The following is a 19,516-nucleotide window of genomic DNA, read 5'->3' on the forward strand; positions in this document are numbered from 1 at the left end:
TTTTTTTTTTTTTTTACAAAAATTAAAATGAAGAATCAAAGATGGTCAATACAAAATCTCGTGTATGAACATTTAGTGAAACTAAAAAAGCATACAATAATAAAATAAAAATTCAAATAATAACATTCACAAGAATTGGTACTTTAATGTTACCAATACATGTGACCAGATAGAAATCTATTTAAGATCTTGCACCAAAACAGTTGCTAAGCTTTCTCCTAAACAACCTGGCTAATGCACATAAAAAAAACTTTAACTACAAGAACTGAACAGTGGCACATTTGCAATTACAGTTGGCTGTATGAGAATCCAATATAGGTGTGATCCCAATAAAAAGTATACCAAGATTATATAATTAGAAACTCAGATAACAAAAAATGTTTGAATTGATCATGTTTCCTTTGAAGATATTTCAACAATGTTAAAGAAAAAGAAAGTGCCCTTACATTGTGTCCTTCTTTTACGGAAATCTGGAGTGCCTCTTTTAAAGGTGTATTTGCATCGGAACTCTGATATCCAAGGATGTGAGCACAAGCATCATAAAATCCTTTCAATTTAGAAGAATCCAATTGACAAAAAACAGGGTCTTTTATCTAAAGAGAAGTTGAAATTAGAATTTTCCTTAGAAATGCTGAAATAGTTATTCAATTGTGTATAAAATTAAAGTCATTTTCAATATCTGAAAAATAGTTAATTAAAAATATATGATTATAAATTAAATATAAATATCAAATCATACAAAAAACACATCATGTGGTGCCAAAAAGTGTAAAAATACTATGCAAAATAAGGGGATTCTCATTCTTTCCCTGCTTCATTATTGTGGCCTACATACAATTATTTTTACCAAGAAAAGTTTAAAACAAAGATAATTTGAGTAATAAAAAATGACAAAAAATATTTTTATTAAAGTTCAGAAAAATTAAAATAAATGATTTATATATGTAGCATTGAGTTTCGATGATGAATATAAAGAAATGAATAAAAATTCTTTCAGGAAATGTAAATGTAGAATTTTCCTGTTGCATTAACAGGAAACATTATATTAACATTAGAATTCACTGTATTAACATTGACAGTAGCTTTCATTTATGTCAGATTATTTGCCAGTGATTTATGGGAAAATATAATGCTCCACTAATTTCCTCAAACTGTAAATGCATTGCCGAAATTAAATATTTAAATTAAATTTTTCTAGAGTAGAAACTGCTCTCAGAAAAAATAATATCCAACTATAATTAATCAAATATAAATTTATATAACTTATGCAGCATGTTTAACTCTGAGACAATACTTTTTTTTTTTCTATTCTGAATAACACTGAGATGGATTGATTGATAGAATGACAAAAGTAACGATATTATTGGCTTTTTTTTAATTCATAGAAACCTACCTTTGGATACATTTCTGATGCTCTGATAAAATGCTTGCTTGCATTTCTATACTTTTCATGGAAAAAATAATATCTCCCCAAATCGAATGAAATCTAGAAAAAAAAAATTTAAATTATGTAAAGAATTTATGTCTACAAAATAACAGAATGTTAATAAATAATTAAAAAGAACATAATTTTTACTCTTAATTTAAATTTAATTAAAAGATTTAAAACAAAATATTATGTCAAATAAAAATTATTTAGATATAAGAATCTAAATAATTCATTTCTAATAATTCATAATAATTGACTTAATTTTTATGATACAAACTGTTCAGCAATTTTTGGACCTAGTTTATTCTACTCTCAGAGGTGCCAACTATTACAATTTATTTGTTATTATTACGATTTCATATATAAGATTAAGATTTCATTTTGTTACTTTTNTTTATCGTGAAATTTCAATGCTTTATAAACAATGAAATAGAAATGAATAACTCTGTATCAATTTATCATAACAATCACACCTTTCAAAAACTATTTTTAATATGTTATATGCAATTAATTTCACATTTCCTCTCATCGTATTTTCGTTACATATATGAGTTTTTTTTTTAAAATTAAAAAAAACTAAAAAAAAAAAAAAAAAATATGAAATTATGTCTACAAAATAACAGAATGTTAATAAAGAACATAATTATTACTTTTAATTTAAATTTTATTAAAAGATTTAAAACAAAAAAAATCATGATGTAAGAATCTAAATAATTCATTTCTAATAATTCATAATAATTGCCTCAATTTTTATGATACAAACTGTTAAGTAATTTTTGGACCTAGTTTATTCTACTCTCAGAGGTGGCAACTATTACGATTCATCTGTTATTATTACGATTTCATATTTAAGATTATGATTTCATTTTGTTATTTTTGAGATAACAATTTTACAGTAGAATAAAAAAAAATTTAAGTCCAACTGAGTTCTAAACATTTATTTAAAATAAAATTAACAGAGATGCTTGTTTTAGAAACAAATAAATGTCTTTGATTAATACACTTAATATACTGAATATTAGGAATCATGAAATTCAAGGCAAGTATTATAAAAATACCATGTTAATTACTTTGGGAAAATACAAAGTCAATATCACTATAAACAATCACATAGCAGAAAAGTTAAAAGCAGCAAAGAAGAAATAGAAAGAATTTTTGCTAACTTTTTCCTGTATCAACTAAATGTTAATTCTCCAGAAGCACTGAACTTATTGCATTTTCTTGAAATATACATGCATATATACTGCAATATGGCAATTACAAACTTTGAAAGAGGTAGGGATCATAAAATTTGAAAATTGCATGGCAACCCATGGTCAGAAATGTTCTTTTTCTGTAAACAAGCCTGTGCCTGCCAAATTTCTAGTACATGCAAGCAGTTCCAAAAAACACTTTGGTAAAAGAATTAAATGAACTCAGTGTTCCTTAATAATTGCTGCACTTTATCCTGTACCAGTTTATTCCATAAACACACCAGCATGTTCCTAACATTTATAGAATAGAAACTTAAAATGTATTTTAAAAGTACCCACCTTAAAGCAATATTACAAAAACAAGAATAGAAACTGAAAAAATTTATTTAATTGGCCAAGTAACCATTAACTGAATTAAATAAGATAATACGACAAGACTACTACATAGTATTATAAATATGAAAGTTTTTGACAGTATAACTGATCTAGGAATCCTCTGTTTCATTGAATAAACTTAAACTTCACAATAATTAATTAGTGAATGACCCTTAATAAACCACATTTAAATCCCAAAATGTCAGCACTTTACATAATACCTTTATTAATCTATGAGTTTAAAGTTTAATTTTATTAGTCTTATGCATTTTGAAAAATTTTAGGCAGAGTGGTTAGTATTTTACAATTCAGAAATATAATAAAAATTGGGAAAAAGATTAAAAAAATTTGAAAAAAAGCAGATGAAAAATGTTTTGTCTGTAAAGTGTTATCATATTAAAAATATCATTTAATTAATAACTTTACTCAGTTCAAAGTTACTAGCATTAAAGCTATTCATAAAGATGTAGAAACTGAATATTATACAACGTTATACACCCTAAACTTCTATTGTAATGTACTTTGTTTTCTCTAAAAAAAAAAAAATTGTTTTAGCTTTTATGATTTGCAGTTCATGTTGCAGATTAATCTTAATTTTACTATATCTCATAACAATTCAGTGCATTAAAAAGACATTACATCCAAATGTTAAAAACTAGCAAACTCCAAACCAGTCTGAATAGCAAAGCTTTTATTCATAATAAAAAAAATTTATGTAAACCTATTTTAAAAAATACAACTACTGACTGTTGATTAAAACTTAAAATATTAATTTCCAAGTATTTATTATAGCCCAGGTAACGTTTAATGGTATGTTAGCATGAATTAAGCACAAAATTTAAATAAGCAATGGATTTTTTGCAAAGGATTGGATATAAACAATAGCTAAATAACATTGTACAGCACTAATTTTAAAGTAAAGACTCATAAATGTATATACTCAAAGCGAGAAATTGATTTTCGACAGGAGTTCTAATAAATTTACAAATTATAATGCAATGCAAATATAGTAATGAATTAAATGAACAATAGTATGAAGATAATATAAAGGAAATAGTCTTTCTGAATGAATAAAAAAGCTGACAGTTATGCAATTTAGAATTGTGAAGTTACCTGGCAAATAACATCTTCTTTTCTCAGGACCAGACCCTGCTCCCACTTGTGGTCAGGACTTGGACATTCTTCAGATAAAGCACCAAAGCAATGATAGAGGGGCATGCGTACTGGACTCTCCATTTCTAAGTAGGTTTCCAATATACTGCAGCATCTTTCAGCTTCTTCATTCAACTGTAAACAAAATAAAACAAACGCTGTGAAATAATTTAGAGGTACACAATATAAATTTTAATAGCTGTGGGCATTGCACAATGTTATATTTATGGTAGGTTGTATAGTGCACAAAAAAAGGACCACCTTGAATAACGTTTGATTTAATTATCTGATCTTCAAGTTCTAGGACTCAATCCTAATGGCTCGAATGGGTGACCACAAATATGATAATTAATAAGTGCAGACGACATATTAAAGTATGAAATCAGACGTACTTTCTCTGAATAAACATACCTTTTTTTCAATTGATTCGGATTTTTGACCCTAAAATATTATCGTAATCTGGGAAATATGATTCCAATAGTTTGGTCAGAAGAGCAGTCCAAAGTTTTGACCCCTTTATGTTGATTTTATCTTTTTGCGCATTTCATTATATCTCAAATTTTTTTTAAGTGAATTGAAAATTTTTTGCACACAATTATAAAATGTGTTTTTCAAAAGATAATTCTATGCAAAAAATAACCTTGATTAAATATTTATCATCTTTTACTATTTTATTTAAAAAATGGTGGAATTTTTTTTTTTTAATTGTAAGGTATGCAATTTTTTGCATCATTTTAAAGAATATAATTTTACAAGGCAAAAAAAAAAAATAATAATCGGTTCAATAGTTCCCAAGAAATTTAATTTTAAAAAAAAGTCAGATATTTGATTTCTAGGGAACTATTCAACCAATTTTGTTCAAATTAGTATTTTGCCATGTAAAATTATTTTTTTTTTAAATGATGAAAAAAATTGTACACCTTACAATTCAAATTGTTTTTAACCATTATGAAATAAAACATTAAAAAATGACAAATATTAAATTTAAAATAAAATTGATATTAAAATTTTGCATGGAAATATCTTTGGACAAACTAATTTTATAATTGTGTGTAAAAAATTTTCAATTCTCTTAAAAAGTTTTTGAGATATAGTGAAATACGCAAAATGTAAAATCTACATTAAGGGGTCAAAACTTGGGACAGCTCTCATGACTAAACTATTTGGATCATATTTCCCAGATTGTGGGTAAACCCTATATTTTGGTTATTATTTATTAATTAACATATTTAAAGTTAACCCCTTGAACTAATAAGGTTGAGCCCTAGAACATGAAGATCTCATCATTAGGTCAAAAGTTATTCAGGGAGGTTCACTTTTTTTCATACTGTACACCTGTAAATAAGAAACAGTTAGTTGAATAACAAAGCTCACTTCATTATTTAGCAGCAATATTTGATTTAATTCTTAAGTAATAAGTTGAGCAAAAAATATTTTGATAGGGAATTTTTTTATTACTTTTTCATTTTTAGAGAATTTTATAAAATATGCAAAAACTAGAGTCACCAACTGTTATACAACTTTTAAACTAAATAGTTTAAGTAGTAACGCATCACAATTAGAAAAATAAGAGACATCTGACAGAGAAAATTGGAAGGAAATACGGGCAATATTAATTTTACAGACAACATCAGATAATATTAAATTTTTCAGACTCAGTAGTAAAACAGAGTTAAGAAGACTTTATCACCATCAAATCAAAGCTTGTTGGCTCCTTTAGAGCTCACAAAACCATTTTGCCTTGGAGATGAACAGCTGAAAGATTGTAAGAAACAGAACAAGAGAGAAATCTAGAAAACCAGTCTGAGTGACTGTAGCATTTACATCAAATAATAATTTACATAATATCCATGTTACAATAATTGCATTAAAATAAATGGCAAATAATTTACTAACAAATTCCTAGAAATACAAATTCATAAATATGAAAAAGAAATTAAAAACTTGCCATACAATTTTCAGTGCCAATGATGTTCAATTAATTATGGTAATAAGAGCTAATTGAAATAAAGAAAAGTAGGCTATGTATCAAAAAGTAAAATTAATGGAGAAATGACACTAATTTGCTTAAAAGAAACATACAAAATCACCATACTGTTATTAAAGCCATTGATACTAATATTTTTTGTAATTAGCACTATTAGTAATATGATAATTGGTGCAGTTTTAATAGGTATTAAATATATTAATACAGGTGTAATGTACTATATTAGTATATTTTGGTACCTATTAAAACAGCATCAATACTGGGTATCTTTAATATAAATATTGTGGGAAGATTTTTTTTTTTTCATAGCCTCTCAAAAGGGATAAGTACAGGAAAAAATACTTGTTTGTGAAAAATTTTGATCTTGAGTTTGTCTTGAGCAACAGCACTATATCAAATGATACTCAATAGTTAATTTTCATTTTGATGGGATGAACTAATAAAAACATATTTTGCTGAATCTAATAACGTAAAATCATTGGGAAAATCAACAAATAATAATAAGTAAGAATTGGTTTTATTAATTGTGTTGCTATATATCTTTAAATTTTGTACATGATTTTGCAGTGTTCTTCAGTACTGATTTATTGATTGTTTACCATTTTTTTACACCTTACAAAGAATGGGCATTCAGCTAGTAGAAATATAAAACAATGCAATAAAAAGAAATTTTCAAAAAAGAGAAGTTTATACCTTTCTTAAAATTGAGTCGATTACTGCTGAAGATAAAATTGAAGGATCAATCTGTCCAGGGCTGAAAATGAAATTTAATGATTAAATATTTTGTCACAATTTTAATGTATACGAAAAGAGAAGAAAAAAAAAAGAAAATTAGTTTAAACTTGCTACAGTATAAAAATAAATATCAGCATTTTTATGTGACTCTGCATAAAATGATGTCACAAATAGAAACTCTATATATTAAGACTGTTAGCACGTTTTAGAAACTTTATAATCAAAACATTATAGTTTTTAATAAATACGAAAAGCAAATTCAAAATACAATAAAAATCCAGGCAACCATTTACAACCATTATTTCCAGGACTCTTTCAAGAAAATTTCAATAAAATGCAAATTACATTTTAACTTTAAAACACCATTTCTATTATTTGATATCAAATAAAATGTAGTTTTTAAATAAAAATATTTGCCTAACAAAAAGTTTGTTAGAAACAGATTAAAACCAAATGAATTATATATCTGGTAATATAAAGATTTTCTAGAGATTTCATTGTAGATGTTAGGATTATTTAATATGAATCCCAATTGCTGTCACCCCTTTAGTTTTAAGATTGGCCATTTTCTACATTTTATATAGGAATTTCTAGTTTTTGTGCAAAATAAAACTCTAACAATGTGAAAATTGACATTGAAAATTTACATTAACAATACTTTTTTATTAGTTTTAAAACCATCATTATAACTGTTTCTTGGGGTGCACCCAAATAACACTATTTCTAAAACTTTTAAGCAAAATGAACGTGTCAAATGTAATGTTTTAAGTGAGCAGTTTTGACAAATAAAATATTCCAATACTGATAGAGAAGCAAAAGCTGTTACCCTAGTAATGAGTCAAAGCTTTAGCTTTCAAAAATGTATAGTATGGTATAATATAAAACATATTATTTAAGTTATTTAAATATAATTAAAACAATAAATGTTTAACTTTCTTTTTCAACAAAACTTTAGCCTTAGAAATAGATCAATAATGCTGCCAGTATTAGTAAGCATTTTCTTGATTAAAGATAAATCTTTCATGCAAAAGTATCAGAATCAAAATTTATATGTAAAAATAAAAAAAACAATAAAAAAATAATCGAAGAAAAATATACAATGGTTAAAATTTAGCAGAATGAAGCAAATTACTTCTTACAAGATTTTAAAATGAACAATCATAAAAGAAGTTTTTCCATTTGAAAATAAAAATGTGTCCTATTTTCTTGTTGCATAAATTATGATTGTTACATATTAATATGTTTAGCCCACTCTCTTTTTGGAAATTTTTATTCTTAATTTTACCAAATACATAAAAAAAACATGTTTTTAAAGGTTTTTCTGTAATTATACAAGTTTTAGCTAAGACTAGTGTAGCTATATAACCTGTTGAGATAAATAATGGTATATAGCATAAAAATATTAATATTTAGAATGCTTACTTACAGTTGCACATTTATTCCTTTCTGGTTTTTTTGAGGAAAGCTACCATCAATGACAGCTCTTAGCACCCTACAAAACAATGATAATCAAGAGAATTAACAATGAGGTATATTGTAAAACTCATAAATGCATAATATTAAAGTTGAAATTCATCAGCTGCATAAGTATATAATGATTGATAATAAATTATGTTAGGCTTAAAGGGGAAAAAAAGTATAGTACAGCATTCTTGCAGCAGCTCATGTGGGACAAGGATGTTAAAGCTCCACAATTTTGTTAAAAAATAGTATAAGTGCAGCGATGTTTTCAACCGCTTTTACTTCCTGGACAAGTTGGTACCTAGCAATATGAAGGTGAGCAGGCTTCTCAATGCCACTGACAGTTCAAGCACAGCCATTCACCAAAGAACTTCAGTGCCTACATACACTCACAATTTGTCGATCAGAAAGACAACAAATCGCCATTAATAAAATCAGAGGATTCAGACACTTTTTTAAAAACAAATCAATGAAACACAAAATTATTCAAATACTGAAACACAATAAAATCAATGTAACCACTTTCTAAAAACAAATTTTCGAAGATATATTCCACAAATAAAAACATAAATTTCGAGTGGTTTCTTGTCTGATTACACCTTTTTTTGATTTTTTGGTTTCTACAATGCTATTTACTTACAGGGTGACCTGAAAAAAAGTATTGCAACTGCAATATCCCAAAAACAAGTGTACATAATTCACTCAAACTTTAGGAATAAACATTAATTACAACCAAATTCGCTATGCAATTGCAGTAATTTTTTTTCATGCATTTTTTCCATCACTTTCAGAATTGTGTAATTACACTGGGTTATATGGATCCCTGAGGAAAGGTCATCAACTGCCGTTTTATTTTGCTGACTTAATCCGTAAGACTGATTTCTGTAGGGAAATCTTCAAGACAAAAAGTATTTGAAGAATCCCAAAATGGTTTCTGAGTTGAAGTGTGTAATTTAAAAACAAATTGAGCTCATTGACGTACCAACACTGGGCTGTGTAAAGCGACATTCTGCTTCAGTTACGTCACTGCACGCTATGTCAGACATACCATCCTAGTGATTTAATAATTTTAGAATATTTATCTTTTTTCTGTAATTGGAACGAAATATATTTCTTCATCCTTTTCTCTCATTCCATTTTATTTTTGGGGCATTTTTCTCTCGTCACCATAAATCTAACAAAATTTACTTGATAACAATCAGAAATTAGGTGAGGTGTATTGAATTCTATAAAATATAGACACATGGATTTTAATACTCTTGTCTGACTCAGAATTAAATAATTTTGAAAATCAACAAAATAAATAATTCTAAAAAAATTCAAGAATTAAAAAAAAAAAAGAGTTCTAAACAAATTATTCTAAATTAAAAAACTTTTTTCAGGCTCCATATTTTTAATTCTGTAACGACTATTTAGAATTACCTAATTAAATTTTCAATAAAAAACAACATGAGAAAAAAAGTTAATAAAAGTTAATAAGTGATAATAAATGATTTTAGGATTAAAGGGCAAAAAATGCATAGTACAGCATTCTTGTAGCAGCTCATGTGGGACAAAGATGTTAAAGCTACACAATTTTGTTGAAAAATAGTATGAGTGCAGTGATGTTTTCAACCGCTTTTACTTCCTGGGCAAGTTGGTACACGTGATCTATAAACATGTGACGAGAGACATGTGATCTATAAACATTCACACACATTTTCGTACACCAATTATTATATTCTTATGGTTAAGAAAAACTTAACTTAGGCAAAGCAAAAATCTTAAATAAAGAATAAATGCTTGAATAAAGGGAATAAATGCAAAAATAATTGTAAATTTTCAATTGCAGGGGTCTGTCTAGATTTTTCTGAGAGATACCTATTTTGAGAAAATTTAGACATAATTTGAGAAAATTAAAAATTATATTAAAAATCAACACAAAAAGAGTGATTTATCGTTTCTTATGGAATACAAAAATAAAATTTTACGAAAAAGTATTTTGTGAAACTACCTTTTTTCCAAAAGTTTAATTTGTGAAGGTACCGCTAATAGTAAATTTGGCCTGGACAGATCCCTGAATTGTAAATTGAAGTATACATTACAAAGTTAAGTAAACTCACCAAGAGTTGTATAAAATGCAAGCAAACAAAGCATCTGCAGACATATCCCTTGTTATAGTATTATTAATATTAGAATCAATGCTAGAGATCTTCAGAAGTTCAGTCAAAAGAGCTTGCTGCATAGTTAGTGGCAATCTGTAAAATAAAAAGATGAAGTAAACCTTTCATACCTAGTATTTAGAGAAAAAAATAATAAATACAGTAAACATGATAACAAAGAAGAAATCCAAATTATTCATTATAAATTTTTAGAATAAATTGGTTTCTTTCCCCAATAAATTAACAGAAGAAACTCAAGAAATTTTTAAAAAATAATAAATAAAAACGAATGGAATATGTTAGTAGAAGGAAAACTTGAAACTTTTATAAAAATTATATACTATTTAAAAGTGCAAAATTATGTGTGCATTATCTTTAAATCATTCTGATCTGAAGAGACTTTTTGAATCAGATCAAACATATTATATAAATTTTTCAGGAATTCCACAATTAAAGAATTCAGAAAACCTTGAGGGTATTAAAGTACTTTTTTATACAAAAACGAAAAAAATTAAGCACATTAAAAACAGAATTAAGAGCATTAAGAACTATTTGATGATTAAGATTATGAGAAATTAAAGATAGTCAAATCTCCATAACTATTGCCTATTTATAGTTCTCTCTAATTAATGATTTATTACGATTAATTGCAGAGCAAAATTTGTCAGGATTTCTCAATTGCTTTTTTTATTAAAAAAAATAAATTGTGACAGATGTTTATTGAAATATATTTTTAATTTCAAAGTGAAAATAACTAACTATAAAATTTATTTTTTAATGCTCATAGAAAGATCATTTAAAAAAATTAAAAACCTTCCTCCCTGCCAACTCCTAATAAAAGGAAATTAAGAATTTTAGTAGACAACATGGATGAAATTATTAGAAGTTTGAAAGCTATAGATGAAAAATCCACGTCATGGAACACTTTGCTTATTTTCATTTTACTATAGAAGGTAGATTCTGAAACAAAACAGTTATGGAACCAAAAGGTGCCTGATGAAGATTTTCCCAAGTTTCGAACCTTTCTGGAATTCATCAACAACGATGTTTCGTCGCTCGATGTTCTGTAGAAATTTATAATCCTGCAGTTCCTAAAACTGATGAAGCAAGGGAAAAGAATTTCAGCGTGTACAATTCAAAAATAAAATGCATGATGTGTGTTAATGCGCACATTATTTAAATCAATGTACGAAATTGAAATCTTTTTCGGTTTTGGATCAAAAGAAGATCCTTTTGCTTAAGACACTTAGCAAGATGAAGCCACTTCGGTCCACTTATTGTACCAGCCATAAGCAAAGGGTTATAAGGAAATAATTATGTTCCGACTGTTTTTCTGATTAACATTCAGTTTAAGAACGTACATCGACTTACAGATGTGCAATAAAGGCAAACATACTATTTGTCTTCATGAAGCTGCATTTAGTCATGCAGTTACACCAAAAATGGAACTGGCAAAAGAAGATATGTCAACTGTGATAAATTCTAACAGTTTGGAGAGATTTTTGAAATCAGATAGACTTCTTACACCTTAAGTCTATGCCATAGACTCTGCAAGAATCAAACATTTAATAACTTGCTTCATTAATTCAAGATCTGAATGCTTATTTACATCATAGCATTGTTCTGAACTATTGAATTTAAAGCATAAAAAGTTGCATTTTTTAGTTAAAGGAATCAGATCAACAGATTTATTTTCTGTTTATGACAATATTGATAGGATAAATATCATGTCTTATGTTTTAAATAAACTTACTGCTTGCATACCAAAAGAAAAAACAATTGAAAACTTAGATTTTACTATACACAGTGTGACTATATTATGAGTTAATTCGTAACAGACAAATTTGAAATTATTATAAACAAGTTATAGCCCAAAATACTGTAATTGGTTTGATAATTTTAAGGAGAAATTACTTAAAGTGTTGTTTTGTAATTGGTAGTAATAAGCCATTAAAAATTCTTGAATTGGATTTTTCCATAACTTTTTAAAGCTTTCTATAATTCTGTAGATAGAATTAAAACCCATAAAAATCCTTAAAAATTCGTAGCAAATTTTTTTTAAAAAAATCCAAAAACAAAGAAATTTCAACTCACTTTTTTTCTAATATATTTAGGTTCCATTTCAAAAAGGCTGACACCTTTAAGGCAAGCAGCTTGAGAGCGAGTTTCTTTTTACTTTCTTTATCATCACTACTGCCTGCAAAATGAGAAACAAATATTGAATAATTAAATAAAGAAAGAATATAACAGTATTTACATAACTTCACACACATCATAGCAAACAAACAATTTAACATTACAAAAAATGGAAATACAGTTGAATAAAAATAAGCTCACTCTCGAAAAAGCAAGCTTACAAGCAGTATAAAGACATTTTTTTTTGAAAAAGTAATATTGTTATGTTATATAAGGAGCAATACACTTCAGATAAGTTTGAGCTTGTTTTTGAGAACCAAGCCCGAAGAACTTTAATCCGAGATATATGCTGCATAAAAGCTAAATTATGCAGTTTCACTACTTCGCCTATGCCTGAACAAGGAATTAGTCATTAAAACCTTTTTATCTCTAACGTGTAACAACAAAATGAGAAAAATCTAGAATTGAATGTGAAGGATAAATACTAAAGAGAAATTGTCAATAACAGCAAATATTCCAAGTTTTTTATCATTAGTTCCCAATCAGAAGCCTTTTTTGTAAACTGCTAAGTTTAAGTATTTATTTTTATTTTGCTCTGCTTCATCTATTACAGTATGTAGGAATGTTTTTATCAATGTAGTAAACACTTACATGTTAAAGAAAAATAAACATGATTTTAATAAAAGCAAAGTGTACCTAAGATTTAATAGCAGTATTAGTTTTTTTATTGTATAAGATTTTCTGAGCTATTTTTCCTTAAATTTTTTGTTTCATAATATATTATTTTAACTTAGTCTATGATCTGAACTGAATGACTTATAACCAAACCAAACATTTGTTTAAAAGTAGAAAAAGTTCATGAAAATGTTATCATGAGCGTGAGCCCGGCTTGGGCTGAGCCTGTCTCATTCTTCATGCTATTTTTATTATGGATGGAGAGAAAAACAATTAAATGTGTCACAGATAATATGATTACAAAACCTGATTATTTTTATCATTTACATTTATTTTATTTTTATTGTAAAAATTTATTATAGAACAAGAAATTCCATCTAACAGGCAACTAAATAATGAATAAATGTATAATATAGCTTGTAGCAGTATGTAGCAGCAGCATAGCTAAAATGTATCAAAAATAAGAGATAACAATATAATATCATCAAAATCATGCCTTTCCTGAAAACATACTTTTAGAAATTTCAGCTTCCATAATAACATCCTCTCCATTCCCAAAGATTGGTGAAGGTGAAAAAGGTCCAGAGTTATTGTGATTAGAGTTGGCATTTCCAGCTTGATCTAAACCATAAGGATTCATAGAATTGCACAAGAACTTTATGATTAAGTCAGTAGGACCGGGATCTTGAAAGAAATAAAATGTTAAAACATGATATTATTTGCATATTTAAGTTAATTTAATTAAATACTGCTAAAAGCATCTTAATTAATAACAAAATAGAATTTCTCTTAAATATTTTATTCTGTCCTTTTTTTTTTTAATTGGATACATATAACAATTATATATGCAACCTTTATTATTTGAAATAAATATTTCTTCCTAATTCCTTATTAATATTTTTTTTTAAAAATAATATTCATGCTTTTATAATTTCGTTTTTGTGTTTCTTTAAATCAAAAGTAAAATTGCTATTTTACTCTTGCTTTTTTAGACATCATAGTTTCTTTTAACTTAAGTTAGCAAAAATAAATCGCATACTTATGTCGCACAGTAAATTTTAGCTAATAAAATTATTTTATTTAAATTACTAGAGACAGTTGCATGTCATGGAAGCACTAATTTTTCCTGTTCAGGGAAAAAAAAATTACATCATTCGCTCTCTTTTGTTTAAGATTTTGTAGGGTAAAGTTGCTTGGATATTTTGCATAAAAGTGTTTTTGATTCCCCTCTTAGCATTGGGTTATAGGGTTGTCTGGCCTAAAAGTTACATTTTATATAACTAATTTCAATTTACTAAAAACTTTACTTGCTTTTAAAGTTCAATTTCCTGAAATTTATGAGTTTCCATTTTAGGACTGCTATTTACATCTACCATTTTCAGATGCAAATAAATCACAAGGTTTAGATTTAATGAATATTAATGTTTGTGTATATTCAGTTTTGGAAATAATAAAGTGAAATTTGCTTATTATAGGGTATTAAAGTGAAATTTGCTTATTATAGGGTATTATAGGGTTTATTTGATAAATAATTCTGGGCAATGGATCTGAAGATGTGTATTTAATTGTAATTATGTGGTATTTTAAATGAAAGATAAGTTATGAAATATAGACCATATAATAATAAAATATTGAAGTTATTTTGTTAAACTCGAGGTACCATAATTGAGGTTGAAGATTTTTATATGATCAACCCTTAGTCAATTTGCGATAGAATTTAAGAAATTTAATTATAAAGCATTCCGAATTATCATATTCCGAATAATCAATTTTATTGATAATTAGGTGATTTATTAATAAAATTATAATTTTTTTAACTGTTTAAAAAACTTAATTTTATAGTACTAATCTGAAACAATTTTCCCAAAAAATCCAATATGCCTCACCTGCCTATCAAGAAGAAATTTAATTCTCCCTCTCAAAAATAAAGGGATGCGTACAGAGGATAGTAGAGGAGTTTTTAAGGATCATTTATATATTAAAAAAAACAGAGCGTTCTACGAAGAAGAAAAATCATTGGCATTATTCTTTCCGAGGATTAACTCTAACTTTACTGGGCTATAAGGTTGAAAATCAAATTCAGTTTTAAATTTATTAATACACTACTAAGTTTTAAATATTTAAACACAACGAATGTATAAAGTATATAGAGATAGCAAAATTATTAGACCCCAATTTTAACTTCACTTCAATTTGTCAATTTTGTATTTCTGATCACCCCAATGGAAAAGTTATACCTACATGCTTGTTAATACTTAGTTAGGGTAACAAAACAAAGTTTATTTTGCAAATTATCATTTAGAACACACTCAACACAGTAAACGCGTTCAACCAAATGGCCTCAAAATATAACGAATACAGTATCCAGGAAAATATAGGCAGTAAAAAGCCTGTAGCATTCCTTAATGTTGCAGGCTCTCCATATCGATACCCTTTGAGTTCGTCCCCTTCTAGGTTATTTTTTCCCTTTGGTTTATTGCGGCCGCTACAAAATTCTTCCCTTAAATATTGTCAAAACACGTAATCTGCCTAAAGTGCTAGTTTTTTAATCAAGTCTTACAAAATATAGCATGCAAGGTATTAAAGGGATACACATACATTATTAATACCACACACATGCAGTCTATTATCCAAAACACCTGTATTTAAATAACAATAATCGAAACCATTCAGTAAGTATATATTTACCTGTGTTTGGTTCAGAAAGATACCTTTCTAAAAGAGCCGGATTAAGCAAAAATTCAAACCATAAAATTTTCTGTGGAGATGGTGGACGATGCTTACTTCTTGGATCAAACATTATTTTAATATAAGCTATTAAGGAAAATATATAATTTTTAAGAATTCGAAAAGTAAAAACCGACTAAAATTTTGCTAGCAAATGTGAAATGTTAGGTACTGTAACAGGTTCAAAACTATTCGTTAAAGCTCTTTTTGCTTGTAGCTTGTGTGTTATCAAAATCGGTGCAAGAATTTTCATTAGGTTTCGGTTTTAGTTGATAACTGCTAACCGTTTTTAACTGATAGGAAGGTCGCTCAGGACGGTAGTTGTCTGCTAAATTCGAGTGAAACCTCACGTATCTCATTTATTAAATGTTTCTAAGGAAATAATAGTTTGGTAATAAAACTGCGGTTACGAAAATAAAAATAAAAGCATATAAATTAGATTCCAGTTTAGAAAGATACTTATGCATCGTCAAAGGATGTCTGATCGTTATTCAAGAGCCGACACCGGAGCAATGTTGTCTCCTGATGGAGATGACAGCAAAATTAAACCTTTTTTTCAAAGCAGAGAAGGCAGAGCCGTCCAAAGAGGTTCATTTAGTGATAAAGGGAACCGGGCAATCGGTGTTTTTACTAGTGGTGGAGATTCCCAGGGTAAGAAGGATGATGAAACAATATAAGATGTTTCCAAAACTAAAATTATTGTAAGCTGTATCTTAAAACAAAAGATATTATTTGCTGTATCATTAAGCAAAAGTTATTATAGAGATTTTTATAAAACTGTGGTTGTAAAATGTTTTATAAAATAAAAATTTTTATTAGATGTTTCATAGTAATAAGTAATTACAAGTTGTCCGATAAAGAAACAAAAATTGTTTTAAGTTTTACTTTTAACTAACATCAGTATATAACTGATTTTATCGAAATGAAAGAAATATCAAAATTATAAGGGTCATATTGTTTAATACTTTTTTTTTTCATCCTTAATATGTTACCATATCAGCACCTGCTCAAATGATCAAGTTTTGGAGGCATAAAAATATAAAAAGAATTTCATATCAGTACCTGCTCAAAAATAATTGCCTTTAAAAATTAACAGAAAAAAACAACTCAGAAGAAGACCATTGTGAAGGCTATAAATCAATTATCTCCACTTCTTTACATTTATTTTTTAAATTTTAGATGATCAAAATCACATTGGTGATTGTAGTTACTGCAAACAGATACTTAAATGAAAATATCCTAGAGAAAATAAATTATACATCCTAGCCCCAAAGGAAAAGCTTATCTATATTTTAAAAAAATTTATTTCAAGTAAAACACCTTCTAAGTATCTGAAGATAGATTTTTTTAATTTTCTTTTAAAGTGGAAAAATCAATGTATGGTCCTTGAATGATCAGGCCATTCAGTTAATCAGTGTCAGGATAAACAGAGCTCTGGTATTAGAGAGACAAGGTTTTTATTTCAGAGCTATGTTGTGCTTTGTATCCCAGTGGCATCTTAAAGCCCACCCAGCTTCATGTTAGTTAATTTTCAAAAAAACGGTAATAAAAGTTTCTATTTTTTTTATCCCTGAAAATTATACACGTATTTGATTAGTGCTGACATCTAGTTTAAAATAAACTATCTATAATTACCTTAAAAATTTCCTGGTACTGCCACCTGATGTGTAAAATGAGAAATAAAATGTTTTCCGGGCAAAAGAAAAAGAATTAGCTTTATTCTTATTTTCTCGTTACTACTGAACACTCCAGCCCGGAAACATCAAGGGAGCAAGAAATGGAGAGCGAAACCTCACTCCGTCATTTTCACGAGAGTGACAAGGAAGGGAATAAAAGTATCAGCGAAGTTGGAACGCATTGTAATCATCATACCATTAGTAAAAAATTGCGGGACTTTATCCTCCATGACTTCTCCTGTCACACAACAGTCTGTTGAGGAAGTCTTTTAGTTTGCTGTATAAGAGAAAAGCCTGTTTTATCATGCGTTGTTTTAATGCTATATGTTGGAAATAATAATTTTTGTGTACATAATATTTTTTTACGTGGATATGCATTAACTCAATGTTTTTTTAGGTATGAATGCTGCTGTTCGGGCTGTTGTACGTATGGGCATGTACATGGGAATCAAAGTTTTTTTCATCAAAGAAGGATATCAGGGAATGGTAGATGGGGATGATTATATTGTAGACGCTACCTGGGTTAGTGTCTCCGGCATTATTCATAAAGTAAGTATATTTCGTATAATTATAGCTCAAATTTTTAAAATATATATATGATTTTTTAATTAGCAAGTAATTTACTAAAACAGAGTACTTATTGATTATTTATAAAAAATTATCAAATTAATGAACCTGACTATTTTTTATTAGACATTTGCTAAACAGTTTATTTGTTAATTAACTATTAAAAAAAAGAAAACATAATTTGAATTTTTTTTTTCATGTTTTAAATTAAAAGATAATGTGAAATAATATTTTTGTGAATGTAACTTGTTGGTTTTTCACGATAGTTATCTATACTTTATTGGGGAAATTGTGAAATATGCACAAATCAAGTTATTACTTATCTACTTTAGCACAAATCTGGTATCATACTGAATTAAGTAACTAAGATATATTTGAATTATTTCAAATTGCATTTTTATTTATAATACTTCCAAGATCTCCAATTATCTGAACATCAGCTTACCGACATGCAATGCGTACATTTTGCTGTACAGTACACTGTTCACTGACGTCACTTCGGTCGAGCCAACTGACATGACGAAAGGGTTAAATGTTATTATATTTCAACACAGTTACTTCTTTGCAGATTCTTATTAAAATTATAATACAGTCTATGGCAGGGCTTCTTAAACTTTTTTATATAGCGACCCCCTTCAAGCTTAGGAAATTTTAAACGACCCCCTCCTCCATATAATGAAATATATATTAACCGTAGATGTAGATGTAATATCGCACTATTTTACAATGTAAATAAAATNTTCTAAAAATTAAAAAAACACGAATAGACTTGGAAAAAAATTATTTCTTTAATTATAATAAATTTTTAACATCTTCTAATTGAATATTTTTGCTGCAACATCATATGAAAAATGTTCTATATCTACTTTTTCATAAGGTATTATATTTATTTGGCTGAAAAATATCCGTATTTGTTTCAATTTGACCGTTTCTACCGACATTTGTTTCATTTTCATTTGTTTGTTACGGAGCAGAAGATGTCGCCTTAACAAGGTATTTGTCCATCTTACATGCATGCACAAAAAATGTAAACGTCTTACTTGAAGAAACCTTACCTACATTGAATACGTGGTTGCAGAGAAATGTGTTCTGAAAGGGGTTTCGTGGTTCGGGGGGATCTGCTTTTCACACCGGTTCTGAACAATACTGTGAATACAAGAAAAGTTAAACAGATTTTAGTCAAAATGGCAAAAGACGAAATTTTTTCCAAAATTCGCACATTTTGAAATTGATTAATAGAGTGCGCGAACTTCTCGCCTTAA

The 19,516-nt window shown here is 27.5% G+C and overlaps 2 protein-coding genes across 4 annotated transcripts in view; one reads left to right on the forward strand and one right to left on the reverse strand.

Moving 5' to 3' along the window:
• LOC107454826 (integrator complex subunit 8) overlaps nt 1-16,226 on the reverse strand; it is a 50,384-nt gene extending 34,158 nt beyond the window's left edge. Inside the window, exons 1-9 of one of the 2 annotated variants that reach the window (XM_043051395.2) lie at nt 15,973-16,226; nt 13,798-13,968; nt 12,568-12,670; nt 10,435-10,569; nt 8,298-8,363; nt 6,830-6,890; nt 4,111-4,284; nt 1,394-1,486; nt 447-593 (exon numbers count right to left, since the gene is read on the reverse strand). In XM_043051395.2, the coding sequence (XP_042907329.1) occupies nt 447-593; nt 1,394-1,486; nt 4,111-4,284; nt 6,830-6,890; nt 8,298-8,363; nt 10,435-10,569; nt 12,568-12,670; nt 13,798-13,968; nt 15,973-16,084 (1,062 nt within the window). In that variant the 5' untranslated portion in view covers nt 16,085-16,226. The remainder of the gene's footprint in view (nt 1-446; nt 594-1,393; nt 1,487-4,110; nt 4,285-6,829; nt 6,891-8,297; nt 8,364-10,434; nt 10,570-12,567; nt 12,671-13,797; nt 13,969-15,972) is intronic. The other variant, XM_071181204.1, reaches the window with a different exon arrangement.
• Nucleotides 16,227-16,293: 67 nt separating this feature from the next.
• The window catches only part of LOC107454835 (ATP-dependent 6-phosphofructokinase), a 37,256-nt gene continuing 34,033 nt past the window's right edge, over nt 16,294-19,516 (forward strand). The window contains exons 1-2 of one of the 2 annotated variants that reach the window (XM_071181205.1): nt 16,294-16,662; nt 18,085-18,236. In XM_071181205.1, the coding sequence (XP_071037306.1) occupies nt 16,473-16,662; nt 18,085-18,236 (342 nt within the window). In that variant the 5' untranslated portion in view covers nt 16,294-16,472. The remainder of the gene's footprint in view (nt 16,663-18,084; nt 18,237-19,516) is intronic. The other variant, XM_016072163.3, reaches the window with a different exon arrangement.

The sequence above is a fragment of the Parasteatoda tepidariorum genome, chromosome 5 (genome assembly GCF_043381705.1).
Source record: "Parasteatoda tepidariorum isolate YZ-2023 chromosome 5, CAS_Ptep_4.0, whole genome shotgun sequence".
NCBI lineage: Eukaryota > Metazoa > Arthropoda > Arachnida > Araneae > Theridiidae > Parasteatoda > Parasteatoda tepidariorum.